Here is a 23,535-nt window from a genome sequence, read left to right on the forward strand (position 1 = left end):
AAATCTCTCAGCTCATGTTTTCTCCTTCCCTGTTAAAATCCTTCTCACATTTCAATACGAGACCCATTGGCAAGAAAGCACAAGTTTTGCAGTGACCTGATTATGGTTGAATAGCAAGGGTGTAGAAGCACCTCACTCTTGTTGTAAGGCTACAATTGACATTTCCTGTAAACTCTTATTTCTGATTGATTGATTGATTTGAATGTTGTTCCAGGATCAGAAATCACTTTCACCCATACGATACATACATGCATGTATTAATAAAAAAACTGGAACATTTCTGTGTAAAATAGTTTTAGATTTGTTGCATAAACCACTTATTTCTAATAAATCAGTTTTATGTAACACACAATAAATAATTAATGTAAAAATTTTATTTATGCATTTTATATTATTTATGTATTCCAGGTAGGCTACTACACATTTGTTGCATATGCTTTTTGAATGGAAATCCGAGTCTGTGGCCTTGAATGCAATGCATTTTGGGTGACAAGGCATGCAGAGGAGAACATTACAGATACTCACAGTGACAGCATAACCAGCAACTAACTGACTCAACATAGAGAGAAAGTGACACAGACTGGAGTATTGGGCATTTTCAACCATGTAAACAGACACTGTACGCAAATGAACCCATCTGTTACAGAGCTCTCTCTATTTCTAACTATTTTCTCTTTCAGCAAGAGTTCAGAAGTCAAGCAAGCTTGTAAAAAAAACTCCATTATATGAAAAAATTGTCATAGTTTTGACCTAGAAAAAATAATATTCAAGGCTTTAGCCACAACAATCCAGAAATTATGATGCTGTTAAAAGTGGATTCATACCTTACTGTTTTATGCATGCAAAAATTGTTGTGATGATGTGTTTTGCTACAATTCTCCCATACAGTTATGCTTGTATTAATATTATTTTTACAGTTTTGTTCCTCCTAGGGAATGAGTTTAGTAAGTGCGATTACTAAAACGCTCTGCCTCTATACCCATTTCCCTCTTATGCTCCATGAAAATCCATTTGCTTTCCTTTTTAATTAGGTTGTAATCAGAAACTGGGCCTGTCATTAATCAAAGCCACCCAAATGAGAGGGGATTGTCCAGCTCACTAGCCTCATTACAGGTTTGTGTGTGGGGGGTTTCTCTACTAATATTTCAAGGCTGAAGCCTTTTGCAAACCCAGAAACCAGTAAGTCACTCCTATTGGAGTCCTTCTGCAGGTTAAATCCTTAGGCCAGTAGGTGGTAGCAAGAGAGTCACTTTATGAACTACTGTATTTATTCAATCTTTTGCGTAACCGATTTGTTCAAAAACACTGATTCATTCAGGAACGCTTGTTAGCCTACAACATAACTGGCATTATAAGTTGAGCTTTTGTTAACTCCACCATTGTATAAAAGCTAAATAAATAAATTCATACATAAAAATAATAATACTAAATAATAAGTAATTTGAATAACTTAGGGCGGGCATACACGGTGCGAATTCGGATGGTCGGAAGATCGTATGTCCACGCACACGGCACGAGTGAGTTTATCTGAAAATCGTACGGACGAGATGATATACGACACGATTTTACAACCTGCGAATTCCAGAAGCAATCGCACGAAGTTGATAGATGCGTTCGACTTGAAGCAGCGCAGCACGCACATAATGATCACTGTATGACATTAAAGTACTGCGAGAGCGATAAGAGAGCACACATATCCAATGCATTCGAATCTCTCTCGCGTTACTGTTATACAGGTGATCATTCTGTGAAGCGCTGCTTCAAGTGGAACGCGCCGAATATAACTGCTCTCCCTCTCTCATAACTGCATATAAGATATTGATACGAGCCGTGACTGTTTCCTACACGTACAGATTATTTTTCAGCAATAGGAAACCGGGACGTTTGGTTACCCTGTGTGTGTGTTCTTGTATATGGTTTATAAATATCTGAAATGGGTATTAAAATGTAAACATGGTTTATGAGGACAATTACTGTGCCCTCGTAAACCAAATGGCTTTAAAAAATACTATGCGGTGTTTAATAGAAAATTTAAACATGCATTTTCCGTGATGGATAGAGGTAGTGTATGGGGATATACAGTATAGAATACCGTTACGTTTATGGAGAGTCCCTGTAAACTACATATGCGTGTGTGAGAGAGAGAGGGAGAGAGAGAGAAGGCATTGGAATACGTTGCTAGAAACATCATACAGCGCTTGCTGTTCCTGGCAGACTTTAGCTGCCGTCTTCGTCTTTCTTCTTCTGTGGTTTTCGTAGTTCGTGATTGGTCAACTTCAGATAAATCAACAAATCGGCTCGTTCAACCGCACAAATGGCACGAATTCAAACCGATAGCTCACAGACTTTTTAGACATGTTTAAAAATGATCGGGAGGTCGGGAAGTGCTCGTAAGCCACTCTGCTCGGCTCGTAATTCATCGCAAATGATACGAGCCGCGACCATACGAGAATACGCGATTTCCACACGATTGAAAAAAATCCCATGCGAACTCGTACGACAGCAAAAATCTTACCGTGTACGCCCGCCTTTAATGAGTAAGTCATTGAATAATCATCTATCTATCTATCTATCTATCTATCTATCTATCTATCTATCTATCTATCTATCTATCTATCTATCTATCTATCTATCTATCTATCTATCTATCTATCTATCTATCTATCTGTCTGTCTGTCTGTTTGTCTGTCTGTCTGTCTGTCTGTCTGTCTGTCACTGTAATTTTTACACAAAAATCACAACCACTCCTTTGCATTATTTTTTTTAACATATTAAAATGGAAAACTTAAATTGTATAAATATTTCACATTATTAATGTTAACGTTACTGCATTTGTGATCAAATAACTTCGACCGTATTGGTAATATTCTTCTCAAAAAAGAGTATTATAAACTGAACTGACAATTTTCATATGGTTATTCACTGCATACTGCAAAAACACTTCTTGTTCACAATTTTCATAGTGCATACAGCATGAAAATCACAATAGAATGTAAGTATGCTGTTTCAGATATACCCAATATTTCTGTGTATTTAGAATATCTATCAAAGTTGTATGTCCATTTCCTCCTCATAGCTGTTATTTCACCAGCTAAATGTGTGCTGCTGTATGGGCATGTCCTTTTCCGAGCGGTAAATGAACCAGGATGTAATTTTACTAGAGATGATGCTACTTGACTTCTGAACCTCTCATTTACAGATGTAGAATTTCACTACCTCCTCGCTATCACTAAACCCTCTAAAATCACTTCAGCCTGACATAATGTGCCCAGTGAGAAAGAGGAAGGGTTCAAGAGGGCTTATGGGAGAAAATGGTAATTGTGTCTGTGGGCTAATAGCACTGTCTCATTATCCCACTGCACTTTCACTGTAACATTGTTGGAGGAGAGAGTTTCAGCGCAGCCGCAAGCTCACTAACATTAGTGTAATTATAACTTCTTCTTTTTTTCATTGGAAATTAACACATTGTTAGATTAAGTGTCTCTTCACCTTCTCAAAATTACTATTACAAGCTCATAGCATATTAGTGTTTACTAATTACACTTTACACTACATTTTAAATTTATGCTTGAAATGCCATGAAATAAAGGCCGTATTCATGGCTCTGTGGACATACAGTATGTTCAACTTATTTTCTTGCTGTAACTTTTTTAGTGATGAGTCTGAGGACTGCATCAGATATACGTTTTACAAACACAAAGAGAGAAACGGAAAGTGTTGACGCAGTGCTCCATCTGTATGCAGCCATGTTTTGTGAATCAATCAATATGAACAATAAAATTAGCAGATGACTTTAAACCGAAAATGTATGACATGCACACAGAGATTATTGGTTTGGTTTATTAGAAAATACTTTATTCTGAATACATTTTTTTTTTTTTAAATTAATTTTTAGTTTTAGTTAAGAAAAAAACAACAATCATATGAAGTGTGTCCATTCAGTTTATACATGGCTATCTAAGTCTCATTACATTCACCAGTGTTATGAAATTATCTCTGAGGTTAAATTAATTCCTCACATCAATTATAGACACCTGGAAATTATTACAGCTACACAAAAAGCGCTGACAATAAAAATGACCATAATTGAATGCACAGCATTCATATGAATGATGATTGAACTGTGTATCTTAATCTGTCATATTAGACAATATTGACCCTGGCATAGACGAAGCTGAAGTGTAATTAATTCTAAATCAATTACACAGAATCTTTTTTTGAAAGCTTCTTGCCTGCAGATTGAATTTATTCAGTGCAGTAAAGCCATTTCTTGGTTTGCAAAAAAACGTTCTTCTATGAATCACATTCAGTGTAATGCATTTAAGATTCATAGCAATTTTCCAAAATGTAGTTATGGTTTATCATTCACAATATGCCAGCTCTCTTCTCCAGTGGTTGAATGATTGCTGTTGTTTGTTCTCATGGCCATGATTGCTATTTAAATGACAGTAATGATCGTCTGAGATGCCGAGCGCTAAAAGAAGTCCCATTATTTGAGTTATGGAAGACCAAACTTTGCTTACAACATGCATTGTTATTAAAATGAGTCTTCAATGTTGCTTAATTTAGCCCTTCAATTTGATTTCCTTTATGGATTTTTAATATTTGCCAGTGAGAGCTCGTTCCAGGCAAATATGTGCAGTGTCATGTAGCTTGCCACATGCAGTTGAACAAACAGATTGCATTCAACAATAGTGTTGACATTTATATTGTGTTTGAATATAGAACAGACATTGCCTGCTCATAAAGACGCCTTCGCCACATTCTGTCATCTAAAAATGGATGATTGTGACCCTGAAACTCTTCCCACTTCTCACTGCGGGGTTCTGTCAACTACCCTCCTCAGTCACCGTCTCATATCTCTCACGAAAAATGATCTTCTGGCACTTTCTCGCTTGTAACTGGAGTTGTTTTGTTTGTTCTGAATATTCTCCTGTTACTTCATTGTCATCTCGCTTAAAAAAAAAATGTTCTCAATAAAGATGTCAGCAAGCTTTCATCATGCATTCACCAAAGACAATCAAGTATTTGAAACGAGACAATGAAATATAGGGTATAAAGTCATTAGAACTCCAAATATTTATTATTTGCTGAAGATGTTTTACCGGCAATGATTTTAATTTAATTTAATTTATTTGTCTTATCTTGGAAGACTGTGGTTCTCTTACATTTGAACATCAATCTTGTCCTTGATATTATGGAATAGTAATTGTGGACAAAGTAGAGGTATAAAGTGAATGTGAATAGCAGATATTCATATTGAAATTTCTTAGTTTTGCTAAATATCTTGATAAATCTGTGCACTGTTTAAGATATCATTGAGAAATATCCAGAAATTGAGTGCAAGATTACTGGGGTAGCTGGGAAGCTAGAGACTTATTTGGCATTATTTTTTAAATCGCATTGCTATCTAAGAGAAAAAAAAAAGTGATTAAAGAGCTTAAAAAGCTATTACAATAAGACTTGTATAGTATAGTACTATTATAGTACTTTTTATATAATATAAAGTTATCTGAAATAAAGATAAACTCTAAAAAGATGAATAAACTCTATATCGACTTATTAAAAAGCAACAAGAACGGACTAAAGGATTTATATACTAAGATACTAAAATGAACACAAAAGCAGAAAAATATAAAAATGAAATATTAACACAAACTACAATAGTACCTTACTGATACTAAAATAAACAATTGCATCCAATTCATATACATGTATATACTTATTTATATATTATACATTATAACTTTCAATATTACAGTTTAAAAATACATAGTTTTGAGCCCATTCTTAGACATAATAATGCTGACCACTGTATTATTGCTCCTTTACGGCTAATAAGTTTGTGATGCATGATATTGGACAGCTTTGTGGGATATCAGTATTCATGCGGTCATATAGTGCGTGCAAGTGTGTGTGTGTGTGTGTGTGTGTGTGTATGTGTGTGTATGTGTGTGTGTGTGCGTGTGTCCTTTATAGATCACTGCATTTACATTTACTGTGCTTTGCATGCGTTCCTGTGACTTTTCTCCTGTGGAGTGCATAGACAGAATAAAGTCATTTTAGTGTGAGAAGTAATAGTTAGAATAGTACAGAGGTGGGTAGAGTAACCAAAAACTGTACTCAAGTAAAAGTAAAAGTACTTATGGAAATATTTACTCAAGTAAAAGTAAAAGGTCTAGTCTGAATATTTACTTGAGTAAGAGTAAAAAAGTATCGGATAAAAAATCTACTCAAGTAGTTAGTTACTTGTTACTTTGGTTCATACATACTGAGTCTATTTTTATTTGGATATATAGATAAAATGTATGTAATGTATGTGTGTGTGTATAAATATATATATATATATATATATATATATATATATATATATATATATATATATATATATATATATATATATATATATCAAACCGTAGACAGCACATTTGGTTTTCATCCAATACAGATCTTCATCGCAAGCAAATAATAGCCTTTGCAGATTTACTTTCAATTCAGTGCAGATCATGCCACATCTTCAACGCTCTTTCTGTTCTTAAACGTTACAACTCTGAGTGAACCGTTTCAAACGCTCAGTGCGCGCGGCAGGATACTGAACGAATCATTCAAACTGATTCACAAACCAATTCACTCATTTGCCAACTGGTTTGAACAAGCCTTTGAACAGAATTGACTCAAAAGAATGAATCATTCACAAATGGGCATCGCTCTTTGCCCAGAGAAAAGTAGACGGCGCATTTGGATCAAACTGAACAATTTATTACATTTATTGCATTAAGATAAAGTAACGAGAGGAGCGAGGCCCACAGTATTGAAGTAAAAGTACAGATTTCCCCCAAAAAAATTACTCAAGATAATTAGAGTAAGAGTAAAAGTACCCATTTTTAAATATACTCCAAAAAGTATTAGTTACCCCAAAAATTTGCTCAAGTAAATGTAACGAAGTAAATGTAACTCGCCTCTGGAATAGTGAATACTTTCCCAGATCTCAGAGCATTTCTAGATCTCTAAACATTATCTCTTCAAATTATATCAAGGCTGACTGATGAATCGACTAATAGACTTGATGAAGAAGTTTTGGTAAAGCCTTGACTAAAGGACAAACTACATCCTTGAACTACCTAAAGCAAGTGGCTCATGGGAATCACCTGAGACTGTAGAATGCATTTGTTTAGTGAATTTCTTTTTATCTCTGCAGTCCATCCGTGAGGTGACGGGTTACGTGTTGGTGGCTCTGAATCAGTTCGACTATCTTCCTCTGGAGAACCTGCGGATCATCCGAGGAACTAAACTGTATGAAGGACGATACGCCCTGTCCATCTTTCTCAACTACAGACGAGATGGATTCTTCGGCCTCAGACAACTCGGCCTCAAGAACCTGACAGGTATATTCTGTTATTTATTCCTGTTCTAACCTATTTCTTCAAAAGTTCTATAAGATTCTAATCTGACAACATTAACCTAAAACAACCATCCAAAAAAGTTTAAAACATGTGGCACAACTTCTTAGCTCAAATAAATCTAGAATGCTGCAGAATATCAAAGAAGGAAGAAGTTTTTTTGAAATTTCCTCTTAAAATGCTAAGATATTTTCTAGATAACATGTTTTAATATTACCGCCCTACTTGGTGTCCGTAAGATTATATATATATGCATCTCGTCTGTAGTTGTAATTTATATTCAAATATATATTTGTAACTTTCTATTCAACAAAGAAACCTACAAAAATGTAGCACAGTTTCCACAAACAAACATTAAGAAGCAAAACTGTTTTCAACACTGGTACAGTTGAACAGTAGTGTGTATGCAATTACTGGATAGAAAAAAAACCCAAATAAGATCTGTTAAATAATTTTCCATATTGTAATTTGGCCAGGGTTGGTGCAGAATGGTTGTCTAGTTAGTAAACTAAAGTTAATGTTTGTACTCTTTTAATGTCTGACTGAGGTGTATGTTGTGCTCTTAGTCTAAATGAGCATAGCAGGGACTTGTGTATTCGAACACATGTCTGATAAGATTGGCTCTAATAATGTCTTTCATGCTGTGCAGAGCGCAGCTATGATAATCATGTACATCACAAGATGTCTCTCATACAAATTAGCCACTCTTCATTATGTGATTGCATTTTTATATTATCAGTCTATTATATTTCAGTTGAGCATGTTTTACAGATGCTTTTTTTTTTTTTAAGCCGTTCTTGGTTGCCTCGTAGGGCGACTTTCTTTTACATTCTATACCATGCAATATAGAAACTCATCTTAGAACAATATTTCCAGATCCCTGTTGGGAAGCAAAACAATATGGAGGGAAACAGAAACAGATCAAGGAGCCAAACAACCAACAGACAAATAGAAGAAGCTGGTGGCACCTCACAGCAAAACAGCCAGAGGCGTGATAATGCTTGTCTGACTTCTGATGAGTCATGGATGGGCAATAGAAGCCCAGAGGAGTCCGACAGGTGGTACAGAGTCACAGTAGGTGAGGGAACGAATATTAATACAACCACTGACATGTCCAGTAGGCATCTTGCATAATCATGTAGTATTAATCTCAAATATGGCTTTAGCACTTTAATGGTTTATTAAATAATATATTGGTGTAGAGATTAAGCCAATGTCTTCTTTTCTTAGTGTCTTCAAATATAACTCTTTGCTTTTATTGCTGCTCTCTTGATTGTGATGAGGTGTCAGATGGCATCTTTGAATGACTGGGGTGTGAGGTCACTTGTCTTTGAGTACTTCAGGATTCAAGAATCCACACAATTTAACTGCCACAAATCATTTTGTCAGGCTTAAAGAGATAGTTCACCCAAAAATGAAAATTCGGAAAATTCACGTTGTGTAATGCAATGTGACATAATTTTCATTTTGGGGTGAATTAACACTTTTAATGAACAATACGAGGATAACACATGAACTGGATGCTGGCATACATGCATTGGTGGATTTTCGGGTTTGTGCATCCTTTATGGTTTAGAATATTAGAAAAAATAAAAAAGTGTTTACAGTAATGCACTTACAATGGAAGTCTAAGAAGCAAAGCATTGCTCTAGGATATACATCAAGTACACATTGATTCAAATTTTTAAATCATGTTAACATATGAATAATATTACCTTTTTAACTATATGCAAAGTTATATTTAATCAAATCCTGTCATGCCCATGAAAAGGACAACAAACCTGATAACCTTTGTATGGTATGCTAAAAAATGCATTTAGATTATATATGAATATATAGAATGTCTTACTGCAGACTTTAAGTGCATTACTTTAATCACTATTTTGGCTTTTTTTCATTTACATTTGTTATTTACAATCTGAAGGGCAATCCTATATTATTTAATTTCCAATGATGCTGTTGATAGTGGAGCATTCATTTAAATTAGTAAGTGACTGTTTACAACCACAGTTAGAAATGTGCAGCAGAATCAGAGTAACTTTTATTCTGAACCTAAAAGCTTGCAAACACAATGTTCCAGCGCAGTGTTGCAGAAAGATGCACACTGTTTATGATACTACAACAGAGCCCTTCATAAAAGACAGTGCTGTATATCATAAGCAAGAAAATGCAGCAAAGGTTGGCAGGGTTGAATGGGAAGAGCTGCACATTTGAGGTAACTGTCGTCTTTTTTGAATTCTTCGCTAAAGTCTTTGAATAGTTTTTTTAGGATTTAATTTTTCTATTCCTGCAGTATTGCTGGCAAAGTCTGATTCTCGAGGCAATGATAGCCATGTTTCTGCAATTTTCAATATGAGTTTTAAGAGATGAAAGTTGTTCTTCAGCCCCTTGAGATATTCAGCACATTGATGATGAATGACTCCTTTGATTACACCCATGTGCTCCTCTCTCATGGCTCCTGTACACAGCTCTGCAGCATGATCAATAGCTTTCATAAGCAACTTATGATACAATGATGGCTGTAACCTTATTTTCGGTGGTCCTTCAATCAAATGTTCTTCTTTTTTTGACTATGTCCTCCTAGATGACCTCTATAACCATCAGCTACGTGAAGGGCGGTTTCATCAACCTTTTAAAATCTCATAAGATAGGATTTCATGCAGTGTGTTGTCCGGAAATAGTTAAATTACTCAGTGGGCAGATCCCTGTATGTAAATATTTCTTCATCTTTTACCACATGTGGCCAAAGCTTATTGCATAATACAAATTCAAGGATCATGCGCAATACTTTCAAGAACTTGTTCAAAAATCAAGGCTTGCATTATATGTTGCTCATAGACAGTAGTTTCTTTAATTACACACCAGGAACTACCTGGATGCCACTATTACTATAAAGTACTGTCAGTGCAGCAGAGATTACCACATCGTTCCAGTATATATAATGCATGCTTTTCCAATAGAAACATTGTCATATGAAAACCTGAAACAGTCATTTTAATGTAAAAACTATGCATTACCTTTCTTATGAAAATCCCCCCGAATTAATTTTCACTGAACTGTTCCTTTATGAACAGCCTTTTTTTCCCCTTTAAGAAACAAAATCTTGAATTCTCTTCTTATAAAAATCTGTATTTACTAAAATCGTATTAAAAAACTTTGTTGTTTTCTGAAGGGTTGAGAGTTGATTTTGGTTGTGTTTAACATTTATCAGAATTGTTCATACCTTCTCTAAATGTTATTCTGATAAAATGCAATGCAATGTCTGAAATGTAGATTCTGAAAATGTAAATTCAAACGTTCCACTTTATTGCATGTTTTTATTTATTTATATTATTTATTTATTTATTTGATTGTTATTTATTTATTTATACAGTATGTTGAATCCTGTTGAGTTATTCTCTAAAGCTTTGCCATTAAGTCTAAGCCATGTTTGCTGACTCCACAATTCCACCTTGTCTAATTATTCATTATGTTAGACAAATCTCCATGCAACCTAACTCTTTGTGCCCTCATATGTATGCTTGTGCACATCCCTGGCAGTGTATTAATGCGATAGCCTTGATGTGAAGCATGCTCGCTGCCCACCCCCACAGAACCTCTTGGGCTAGCATGTCCAGTCCTCTGCTCTCCTCCACACAGCCTTGGCTGCTCAGTTAGTAAACTCTTTCTTGCTTCTGAGCTTCTGTCCATGAACCCAAGGCTGGGTCTTCATTGTGTTGACGTTTCTAATCCAGCTGGGCTCCTGTATTGTTCAGCTTCTTTGCAGACTCTCTAGATAACAATCTTGTAGATGAGTTTCAATGCTTTTTTGAACAGATTTTTTTTGAGTTCTACTTTTGTTTACAAGGTCACTTATACAGTGTGGTTAACTGTAACGTTATGTTGTGCAAAGTGGGTTGTGATTTCATGTCATTTCATGCTCACTTCCAAAAGAGGAACCTTATTAAGGAAATAGCTTGGTTAAAGTTTCAATGAAATATACGGTAAGTGGTGTGTTACTGTATATAAAAAGAAAGAAAAATATGTTGGGCACTTGGTTCCATGCATTGGTTGTTGGTTGGATTTTGAGATGTTGGTGCTGCACTCAAAAAAGGAGGCAGGTAAATGTGAACTTGAAGAGATGGGAACTAAATGACACGAAGATCCAACATAAGGAACATATGAATCGTAAGCAATGAGATCTATAACATGCATTTGGAAAATAGGATATTTTTATGTCATGCTGTTTTTAACAACGAAACTTGTAATCTTACTAATTAGAGAAGTCAGTGACTGTTTAAAGTAAATACTTTAAACACTAAAAGAAAAATACAAGAAAAAGAAAATGCATGTTTTTAGTCTAAACAGTGAAAGCTAATGTGGTTCAGTGTTTTCACCTCCAATTGATTTCCATTTTATGCTGCATAAATAAATAAATAGTTGAAACATTGATAATTGATAGTCTGTTGTCTCTGCTGATTTGACAAAACTATTTTTTTTTTTTTTAATGTATGATCTTTAACATGCATTTCGATTGATTTTGGAACAGTGGAAGCAAATTAGGTTAATTGTTTTTCCGCAGTGGATTGCAATTGTATGCAAAACAGACAAAATAAGCAAACAAATAAATAGGATTAATATTAATATAACTGTCTAACTAATTGGGTAGAATTATAACAGTCATTAGGTGTGTTTACATTGACACGTTTTGCTTCCATTGGAATAAATTAGTTCTGATTGACGAATCCAACTGTAGTGTTCCCATGAACACTGAATAAAGTGATCAGGTTGATATGCGTGTTTATATGTCACAAGCTTCTGATCGAATTTACTCTTTTAACATTTGCACAATGCATAAATATATACAGTTTTATAATGACAGGACACTTATTTATGACACTTTATTTGCCAGGAAGAACAGCTCGTTCCACGCGTCATAAGTCATTACGCTTTTTCTATGTCACAGTGCATGCGCAGTACTTTCCAGTTTCTGTTCTGTCTGATCAAGTGTTTACATGTCCTCTTGCTCGGATTACAAAAGGAATAAACCACCCCTTATAATCGGATTGATATTGTAGTCAGATCTGGCCAATTCAATCTGATTGACATGTTTACATGTTACTATTTATTCTGATTGTGTGTCTAGTCCTGTTACGATCGGATTAGTAGGGTCCATGTAAATGCAGCTCTTGATCAGGTTAGGTAAATGAATCAAAACAGAAGGAGAAAGGAAAATGCATTAGTGTGGCATTAACATTTTTGTTCTATTTTTAATCAAAACACTACAATAAACAGCCACCATTTTGGTCTTTAGCTGCTTTCTTAGCATAGCAATACTTTGCCTAGCCGAAATAAGACGTGAACATACAGTAGATTGGCTTTCTAAAGCTGCCACCTCTCACCTTAAAGAATGATAGTTATAAGTGCTTTGATTTTATTTCCAAAGCTATTGTAATAGCATTACTTCTTGAATATGAAATTATGTCAGCAAATTCTGTTTTTCCAACCATCAGTCAAGAACAAAGTGGGGACAGGAAGAGCGCTTTGTGGGTAATAATTGGTTTGCCTCTGAATCTCTCAAAAAACAAAGCCCGTTCATTGCAGCTGAATGTGATTAAAACGGCTCTCTGAGGACTTCCTGCGGTGGGGATATAAAGAGATCTCCTGACTCAATTCTGTTGGCAAATTGTTTTCTGGGTGTTCCTTCTCTCAGCGGCCCTTCCTTGTTTTTTAATGCCCTATGCAAAGCTCCACCATTAAGTATTTAACTCATCGTCCCTGTGAAGTGCAGTCAGAGCATTTCATGTCAAACGTAATTGCAAGATGGTTCATGAAGTAGTCTGAGGTCTGTTAATTTTAGACATTTTTGGCATCAGCAATTTGTCTTTGCCAGGGGAAGAGGTATTTGAAATAGACTGATGTTATTTTGGGTCGTTCAGGTGCTTGAGGTTTGTTAAGGTGACTTTTGTTCTGTTCTGTTGTAAATAATCCCCTCAACTTTCTTAAAATTAATAGAATGTGCAAGTCTTATGTGGCCACCCACTGCCCGTTAACAGCCTTTCTAATGTGTACTGCACACACAAAATGGCAAGAGCTAGTTGAAGATTGACATTTCCAATCTGATAGTCTTCAGGGAGTAGGGATGTGCCAGTCTTTCTGGAAACTAGGAGTTGTATTTGTAAAATACCAGGTTGACAATGATTTGCTGGATTTACTGGATTCATATCTTTCCAAGATACTTGTTTGAGACACCAGTGAGAAGTAAAAATGATGGCCATAATCAGTCTGTGTATAATCTATACATACACTGTAACTTTTGGGCAGACATTAATTGTAATTCAGTTTCAGTTATTTAATATATATATTTATATATTATTCCTTTAAAGCCTTCTATGAACTAAGATTATATGCAATAATGCTGCAACCTAGTGTGGTTGGAGGAAAATATCTGCATACTGCAGTGCTTCCTAATGTACCGTAATCTACTGTGACAAGAACTAATTGCGTATTCCATGAGGTTGCCAGATTGTTTCACCAAAGGGGTTTGTGTGTTAGTGGTTTGACATTGAGAAATGTCTTATTGGATACTGTGAGACTAAATGCCTGCATTGTAAGTGTAAATCAGTTTGCTTTGAACTCTTCAGGGTCTCGGTAATCGAGATGGCATTCATTGTATCAAACTGTATGTAGCGTAATGGATAAAGCAAGCCACCTCATGTCCCGCATTCATTATCAGCACAATGCCATTCACTGGAGAGCAGCAGTGTCAATATCCCAGTTGATCTTTGTCTTCTCTTTGTGAAGGGACCCAGTTTCAAAGGTACCTGCTCGTGAGATCAAATCCACCTTTCACTAAACATAAAAAGAATAGGTGAGAAATGTGAGGTGCACCAGCGAGCTCGGAGTTGCAAAATGGTCTGTGAGGTTTCAGTCGTATCATGGCTCTACCAACCCTCCCAGCCTGGCCTCCTGAGACCCTGCTGCTGGCTGTGATTTCTGGGATGCTCTGCTATCTCCACCAGCCAAACTCTCCTCCCTGTGTGGCTGAATAATGAGAGGCAGGGTGAATGTGGACGGGTGGAGGGCGGAGGCGACGGAGGGCTGTGGATCATGATGCTAGTCTGAAGAGGATATTAGTGGAAGTGGCACTAAGCGACGGCAAGATGGAACTGGAAATTTCATTAGCATTTATTTGATATAAATAGTGTGACTCGGCACATCTCTCATTTTAATAGAGCCGTGTTTTCTTCAGCAACCATTTCAGACTCTATAGATGTTAGGGAAATGTAATAAGCAGTTGCAAAGTGACTTGATGATATTGGCAAGTCAGTCAAGCACTCTAAAGTAGCGCTTCTTAATGTTTTTGTGTCAAAGTCCCCCAGTTGTTCAAAACATTATTCAAAGCCTCTCCAATATAGGCTATTTCTGGTGTGTCTGTTCTAATTATGACAAAGATGATTGTTTTCAGTCTCTTTTTAAAATCTAAATGGGAGGTATAGCTATATTAAATTAATTAACCACAATTCAATGATTTCAGAAGTTTTAAGAACTGTTATTGATGGGGAAAATGCACCATATACAATAAAATAAGAAATAGGATTTTTATTAGTATTTTTAATTATATAATATTCATTTATGTATTTGTATTGTATTATAATAAATTTATGTTTTCAATGTTTTTATTTTTTTATTTTTAATTTAGAGTTAGAGGTTTTTTTATATTAATAATAATTATATTATTAGTAAATTAATTATATGTAGTCATCTCAAGGCCCCAACTGCTGTTATACCGAAGACTGGAATAATTATGTTGAAAATTCAGCTTTGCATCACAGGAATAAATGAAATTTTATTTATGTTAAAAGAGAAAATTAAATTGCACAAAATTGTAGTGATGTTTCACATTATTACTGTTTTTACTTTTGATTAACAAAAACAAGCAAAGTGGGTCTGGTGAGAATAAAATCCTTTTTTTTTTTTTTTTTCTCAAAAGACAAACCCAAACTTTTGAACTGTAATGCTTTTCATAGTACTATAATATTGTCATCTGATACCATTACTGGACCATGGTATTCCAGCCGTACTTGTTTGCAAAGGATAAACAGTATAATAATATGCCATTCATCATCTGTTTTGTCCAAAAAATAAAAATAAATAATAATAATGTGCGTGCTACTCCAACATGCTGCTCACCTTATTGAATTACCATTTGCAAAACTTGGATTTACAGTAGATGCATTTTCCATAATGAGCTCCACATGTTGTTGTATCTTTTGATTTATGGCCTATGATTTATTTGACCATTCGCTCCAAGTTTTTCACGCCAGCAAAAACAAAAACCTGGAAGATACTGAGTTGCCAGTTGAAAAGACAGCAAAAACAAAGCAAAGCAATCTTTTTAGAAAGTTTTAACAGCTGTTATTTATTTCTTTATTTTTGCCTTGCATATTATTTCAGTTATCAGGACAATGCATCACATTTGTCACACTGATTCACTGTGAAGCAATAACATTTAAGATGGCTGAAATTTAATCAGGAGGCTTCAACACAATTATGGATATCCATGAGGAGGCCCTCCTCCACACAGTATACGCTCTGAGATAAGCTCACATTTTTCATGCAAAACAATCTTTCCACTGCTGTCAAAGAAACTAATGGAAAACACTGGCGTTTCTTTTAGAGTTTTATGTAGTGACAAATTTTTGCTCTTTTAGCCAAAGAAGGATCTTTTCTGAGGGTAAACTGGATTTATTGTTTATATTCTGTATAATCTGTCACACAATGCTTAGGTTTTCACACTCTGTGCATACATTATGAACAAACAGTGGGATCAGTAAATCAAATTTATATAAAAAATATATATATATTTTAGTATTTTAGTCTTTCAGATCTGAGGTACAATTAGTTTGTGTACAAGGATGAGTTGTGTGCCACAGTTTAAAGGCATCATGTTTTTTTTTATTTATTTTTTTACTTTTATTTTATTTTTAAGTGTATTTATTTATTTACTTACTATTAAATGGTTAATTCACTTTGAAATGAAAATTTTTGCCATCGTTTACTAATTTACATTACTTACATTTACCCTCAAATTGTTCCAAAAAGTCCATGATGTTATGTCAAAAGACGTATAATGTGACGATGTTATGTCAATAAATGTATTTCTATCCCTTGACACTTGATGAGTCCTTTTAATTTACAGTAGCTCTCATTGTCAAACAGGAGATTTATCTCTGTACTTTAACAGAGATCTCTATTAGTTGAGCGCTGCTACATTTTGTACTCAAAGATGTTTGTCTGGTTTCAAGTACGCTGGTATGGCTGATAAGTGTGTTTCTTGAAGCTTAACACGCAAGGTCTCGGTGCTAAATTTTAAGATAACTGAATCTAAAATATGAATAAGTAGTTTGAGGTTTGTGATTTAGTTTTTTTTTTTTTTTTTTTAACAGACCATATAATGCGTAAAAAAGCCAAAAAATGTAGAATGAAAAACAAAACAAAAGGAGCCCGTGCCAAAAAGAGACTTAGAACATTGCTAGTGTGTGTTGGCTTGGATGAGCACCAAGTCTGCTTTCCTTCCAGACTCATTCATTGTGTTTGGAAAGCACAGTACAATACGATCAGCCAAGCATGCGCTGTGTCTGATACACCTTTTCACACTCTCAGAAGGGAGCCAGGCAGATATGGACCACAGACTGATCTTGATAAAGACTGAAAGAGTTTATGGTCATTTACAGATAGAGGACGTCGAAATGAGATGCCAAAAACAGATTTTTATTCTTAATCATTGTAATTACACACTGAGAATGAGACGGATAAATTGAACTGTCTGGCCACTTATCTCTGCTCGTCAAACCCGCACATGCTCACCACAACCAGCGTGATGCTTTCCACTCATCTGAATGCTTCATGGAACCGTGAGAGACACTTTTCAGGATAACAGAAACTTTGGAGATTAGAAATGTATGCTGCTTATGGAGAAAAGCTGGAATCACTGAATGATACACAAAGACAGTATCAGTATGGATGGCTTCCATTGTAATATCCTTGCCAGCATATGACTGGAGTACACATATGGTAGTGTTTATGCCAGTGTTATCTAGGATCTATATATATATATATATATATATATATATATATATATATATTTATATCAGCACAAGTACATGCATAATACTTATATTCCCAAATATATTTTGGAGTCAATGTATTTGAGTGTTGATCCTTCAGCTAATATTCTTATTTTAACAAGCTAATATTGTGATGTTTTGAACCAGAAATCCTGAATGGAGGTGTGTATGTGGATCAGAACAAGTTATTGTGTCACGCTGACACCATCCACTGGAACGACATCATCAAGAACCCACGTTCTGAACTTCTGGTGGTTCCTTCCAACAACAGTGGCAACTTATGTGAGTACTTCATTAAGCAGATTTGACCGGTTTTTAATTACCCTGTTGGTCTTCATTTATTTGTAAATTATGTGGAATACTGTTCTTCACATCAGAACATATTTGATAAATCTCATGGCCTTTTTGCCAAATCATTAAAACAAAACTTTTTTGGAACTAATGGTTAATGTTCCATTCATTTATCCTTTGAATGCTAAGCCAGGTTCTTCAAACTCAATTCAAAAGCCATTACATCTACAATAGGGAACTACTCTGTGCAGAACAAGAAAAGAAAAGAAAGAAACTGCCTGTCAGTAGAACAGTAGAAGGCTGAGTGAATACGAGATGTGGTATAAATGTTACAGCCAAATACAAATCCACATGTAGGATCTGAACTAAATCTAAGTGATCTTTGTTCATACATTTGAATGGATCATTTCAGTTCTGTTAATATATTGAGCACACAATGTCATGCTTGATTATTCTGGCTTCTTTCCGCAGGCAGACGATGTCACAGATCTTGTAATGGACGCTGCTGGGGTCACCAGGAAGACCAGTGCCAAAGCTGTGAGTTTTAAAGGGATAGTTCACCTAAAAATTCAAATTCTGTTATCATTTACTCACCCTCATGTCGCTTCAAACATGTATTAGTTGCTTTCTTATGTTGAACATAAAAGAAGATATTTTGAAGCTTGCTGGTAATCAAACAGTTGGTGGTTGCCATTGACTTCCAAGTCACTGCCAATCACCAACTGTTTGATTACCAGCAGTTTTAAAATATCTTATTTTATGTGCAACATAAGAAAACAACTCATAATTTTTTTGGAATGACATGAGGGTGAGTAAATGATGACAGATTTATTTATTTATTTATTTTAATTCATCATTCTTCGTATACAATATACCTTAACTTTATTATTGTCTATTCCAGTTTTAAGCTCTGTAATAGCTTTCTTTTAAACTTCATCTTATGTTTTCTTAAAATGTAAAAATAGAATTTAGGGGGAAATAAAATTAAAAGTATCATAATAAAAGATATGAACGCATTGTATACACTGGCTTTGTGCGTCAAACAGACTCAAAAACAAGTCACCTTTTTTTTTTTTTTTTTTGAACTAGAAAAAACAACCGAGATCACACTTGATCAAAGTATCAAATAATAATATTTTGAACATTAGAAGCACTTTTGAATGCTAATTGTATAATATGCTTATCTGATAGTTGTTCCAGGCATATTTTCGTATTTGTTCGTATACAACATTTATTATTTTTTCTTTCTTTTTCTTTGTTTCTTGATGTGCTTTTGAAGTTAGTGATTTTCATTTCTGACACCATTTCTAATAAAAGGCAAAAGTCTGCTGTCTGGTATTGTCAGTTTGAGCCTCTGGGTCGGTAGCAGAGATAATGAACTGGTAGGAGGGTTATCAGTGTATCTCTACTGTCTGTAACCTGCTGGTGATACGGCCCATAGTGTGGGTGGTAATTAGAGCAAAATAAAAGAGTGAAAGAAAGAAGGACAGAGAGAGACAGTGATCATAATCTCTTCTTGAGCTCTGGGCGTCAGATCGATGCACTTTAACTCCATGAGACATTTTAGACCGCTGGAGACGGCATGAAGTATTTCAAGTCATGGAGTCTACTGTCTGATGAGACAGAGTGACAAACTTGTTATTTGACAGTGTCTGTTTTGCTTTTGCACACTGCTTCACTTAACTAATTTAGCTGTCGAAAGAGTACATTTATATTTAGGCTGTGAAGCCGTATATCAACCAAACCTCTAACTCAAGCATGACATTATCTTCTAGAAACTGTTAATTGCACATATTTGGCTATTTTGAGATTATCATCATCGGCCAAAATCATATCCACCTTGCCAAATTGTGTCAGTTCCAACATCTACAAAGATTTATTTATTTATTTATAGCAATGGATAATGCACATTAGTTTATGTCATTATTTAAATATATATTTTCCAGTATTTTCAGGAATGTATTTGTCAAATATATTTAATTTTTATTTTGTCTGTGCGCACATGAGATTTTTATTAAAATGAATCATTGTTTTGTATGTTGAATCAGGAATTGCCATTATTTGAGGGAAAATAAAGAATTCATAGCACATACAGTATGCATTGCGACTTGGAATAGAAAAATGATTATTCCTTTTTTTACATAAACTTTTCCCCCTCTCTGTTTCTGTCTCCATCTATGTTCATAATCATACAGTGACAAAGACGGTGTGTGCAGAGCAGTGTGATGGACGCTGTTTTGGTCCGTACGTCAGTAACTGCTGTCACCGTGAATGTGCAGGAGGATGTTTCGGACCCAAAGACACAGACTGCTTTGTATGTCAACATCTTGTTTAACTTTAAATGTACTAGAGGTATTGACTAATGCCTGCTTGCTTAATTTTTTTTAAGTAGTTTTATGGTGATGTTGTACTGTAATGTGTGTTGAAAACACTGAAACTCTGCAGAAGTGTTTCTCTATTATAGTCATGTTTTGTTGATTGACCACATACTTACATGCCTGTTTTTTTTTAATTTTTTTTATTGTTCTCAGGCTTGTACCAACTTTAATGACAGCGGGGCCTGTGTGACACAATGTCCTCAACCATTCGTCTACAATCCAACAACCTTCCAGCTCGAGCACAATCCCAACGCCAAATACACCTATGGAGCTTTCTGTGTCAAGAAATGCCCACGTAAGTAAGGTTTCTTGGAAAACGAGATGACTATTTTAACAAACAATCACTTTCTGATTGTCACTACTCTTAAAAAAAGGATTGTTAGAATCAAATTCCAGTTTCCAAATTCCGAACATTCCAAATGTTCTTTCCTCACCTCAGACTATCATTGCACAGCTGTCTCATTAATACTCAAATATTCTGCTATCTGGATCTCAGATAACTTTGTGGTGGATCACAGTTCTTGTGTCAGAGCCTGTCCGAGCAACAAGATGGAGGTGGAGGAAAATCACATCAAGATGTGCATCCCATGCACTGACATCTGTCCTAAAGGTCAGTGATTTTCACAAAGGTTGTTCAGTTATTTTATTTACTTTAGCGTGACGATGATATATAGATCCAGAAAGTCCCTTTAACCCTCTGGAGTCTAAGGGTATTTTTGGGGCCTGGAGAGGTTTTGTCATGCCCTGACATTTGTGTTTTTTTCACTTTTCAGCCATGCAGGTAATGGTACATTTTCCTTTTTAGTGCAAATAATACTATATAATGTGCACTCATTCAGGATTTTTAATGTGGTTGAAAGAAGTATGATATACTGACAAAGGCTGCATTTATTTGATATATATATATATATAAAAAATATAATAAATAAATAAATAAAATAAAAAAAAAACAGCAAAAGTGAAATATTGTCAATTATTATTACATTTTAAATATACAGTATATGTATATTCATTTGTTTGTGAAAACTGTGATACAGTAAAAAAAAAAAAATCAGGATTCTTTGATGAATAAAAAGTTCATCGGTTATTTGAAATAGAAAGCTTTTGTAACATTATAATTGTCTTTACTGTTACTTCTGATCAACTTAATGCATCCTTCCTGAATATAAAATGATTGATTGATCTTTTCAAAGGATATGTACTGCAAAAAAAAAAAAAAAAAAAAAAAAAATGAAATGTGTATTTTTCAGGCTGATCCAGCTAATGCATATATCAAATTTGAGAGTAAACAAAGATGATCAAAAAAGCAAGTTGACTATTTAAATAAAAGGCAGGACTTTTATTCCTTCGTCCACCAAATTAAGCATTATGCTTTCCTCCATTAATTTTCCTTTCATTAGTTCCATCTGCGCTTCTTAGTCTGTCTCTGAAATGAAAAGACCAGCATATTTTGTGTTGTGGATGCTGGTCATTAGCATTGGATGCTGGTGTTCTGGTGTCTCGAACAGACTTCATGTTAACCAACAAAAGACTACCTTGATCATCCAGAAATACCATTTTAGTCTATTCATAAACCAGCCAAACCAGCACTAACCAGCCATGAAAATTCTTGCTAGTTTCAGATGGTTTAAGAAGCAGAGGAATCATATACCTGCAGTGCATTTAAAATTGTATAGTGTAGCACATTATTGGTCTCCTCTGTCATGATTGCAACAAAAGTTTGTTGTTTCTCAATACAGATTAATGAGGGATGACCACAAAATAAGCAGAAGTGATAATGGGCCAAGGCACCAAACTGGGTCATATTAGTTATTTTCAATATACCTCGCATTTGATCATAATTAGGCTCAAAATGAGGGGGAAATTGACTCGCTTGATGTCTGAATAACTCTCTTTCTTCAGTGAAATATGATAAAGCTGTTAAAACATGTCTTTGAGAATCTGTTAAAGGGGACATCGGATGAAATTGTTACATTTTTTAGCTTTTTTTTTTTTTTTTTTTGGAATTAGTTTCTGACATGTCTGCCAGCTGAGAAAAGCTGAAAATTAAAGAAAGTAAAATCCTTCCAGCCAGTTTGTTTTGGGTTGTTTGAGTCTGAAATTGCAGTTTCAATTTGCAGCCAGTTTCTACTTTAGTTCATTTCCAATGCAACAATTTTGTATTGTAATATTTATCTTAGATTTTATTTCAATTAATTTAAATTGTAATAGTTTTTAGTTTTAGTCAACATTAACAACACCTGAGAATAACCTTTGAGAATTATACAACAAAGGTTTGACAAAAAAGGTTTCGTTGTATAAATGATGAATTGGTTGTTTGTGGTGTTCAGTGTGTGATGGTATAGGTACTGGCAGTCTTCAAACGGCTCAAACTGTAGATTCCAGCAACATTGAGAAGTTTGTCAATTGCACCAAAATCAATGGGAACCTCATCTTCCTCATCACAGGCATTAAAGGGTGAGTCCAATCTATTTATCTGTTAGCCTATATATACTAAGCTTTGGCTAGCATATATATCCTATACATGGTCTATCTTTTATAACTGTTTTTCTGGCCTGTTTTGTGTTTTATATATAACAGGGACATGTTTCATGGCATAAAAGCTCTGGACCCTGATCGGCTAAATGTATTCCGCACAGTCAGAGAGATCACAGGTGAGCGACAGTCAGCATCCGTCACAAGACAGCCCATTAAACCTGTGTAGTCTTGCATAAAACCATCAACTTTCTTTATTTCTTCATACATTAAAGGGATAGTACACACAAAAATGAAAATGTGATGTTTACCCCAAGGGCATCCAAGATGTAGGTGACTTTGTTTCTTCAGCAGAACACAAACAAATATTTTTTTTTTATATAATCCGTTGCAGTCTGTCAGTCTTATGATGGAGGTGAATGGGAATCACAGCTAAAACATACAATAAAACTAAAATAAATAAATATATACACAAATTAAAACAAATTAAACCCTGAAGCTCATGACGATACATTTGTGTAAAGATACAAAACGATTCGCCTGTGCAAGAATCTGAACAGTATTTATAACGTTTTTTAATTTTTTTTATCTTTGATTTCACGTAGTGTCTGAACTATTAGAACTCTCCTAAACGCGTCCTCCTGATCGCATTCTCAGCAGCAGGCATTTGAAATGTCTTCTTCTAGCTTTAATATTTGGCGGATTGATGACTTCTACAGTAAGTGCATTACCACCACCTATCTCTCAAATGGACCATTGACACTCCTAATTGAGATTATTCATAGAGTGTCAATGGTCAGTTTGAGCGATAGGTGGCAGTAATGCACTTATAAGTCTGTGATCCGCCATAAAGCATGAAGAAGAAGAAACCTCATGTGCGTG

At 35.0% G+C, this 23,535-nt stretch overlaps 1 protein-coding gene across 2 annotated transcripts in view; it reads left to right on the forward strand.

The window, feature by feature from the left end:
* erbb4a (erb-b2 receptor tyrosine kinase 4a) overlaps positions 1-23,535 on the forward strand; it is a 142,225-nt gene that overhangs the window by 81,762 nt on the left and 36,928 nt on the right. For both annotated transcript variants that reach the window (XM_052544869.1, XM_052544870.1), the window contains exons 3-10: positions 7,199-7,385; positions 17,657-17,791; positions 18,272-18,337; positions 19,996-20,114; positions 20,332-20,473; positions 20,675-20,788; positions 22,509-22,635; positions 22,759-22,832. In XM_052544869.1, coding sequence (XP_052400829.1) covers positions 7,199-7,385; positions 17,657-17,791; positions 18,272-18,337; positions 19,996-20,114; positions 20,332-20,473; positions 20,675-20,788; positions 22,509-22,635; positions 22,759-22,832 — 964 coding nt within the window. The remainder of the gene's footprint in view (positions 1-7,198; positions 7,386-17,656; positions 17,792-18,271; positions 18,338-19,995; positions 20,115-20,331; positions 20,474-20,674; positions 20,789-22,508; positions 22,636-22,758; positions 22,833-23,535) is intronic.

This window comes from Carassius gibelio, chromosome B1 (assembly GCF_023724105.1).
Source record: "Carassius gibelio isolate Cgi1373 ecotype wild population from Czech Republic chromosome B1, carGib1.2-hapl.c, whole genome shotgun sequence".
In the NCBI taxonomy this organism is placed as follows: domain Eukaryota; kingdom Metazoa; phylum Chordata; class Actinopteri; order Cypriniformes; family Cyprinidae; genus Carassius; species Carassius gibelio.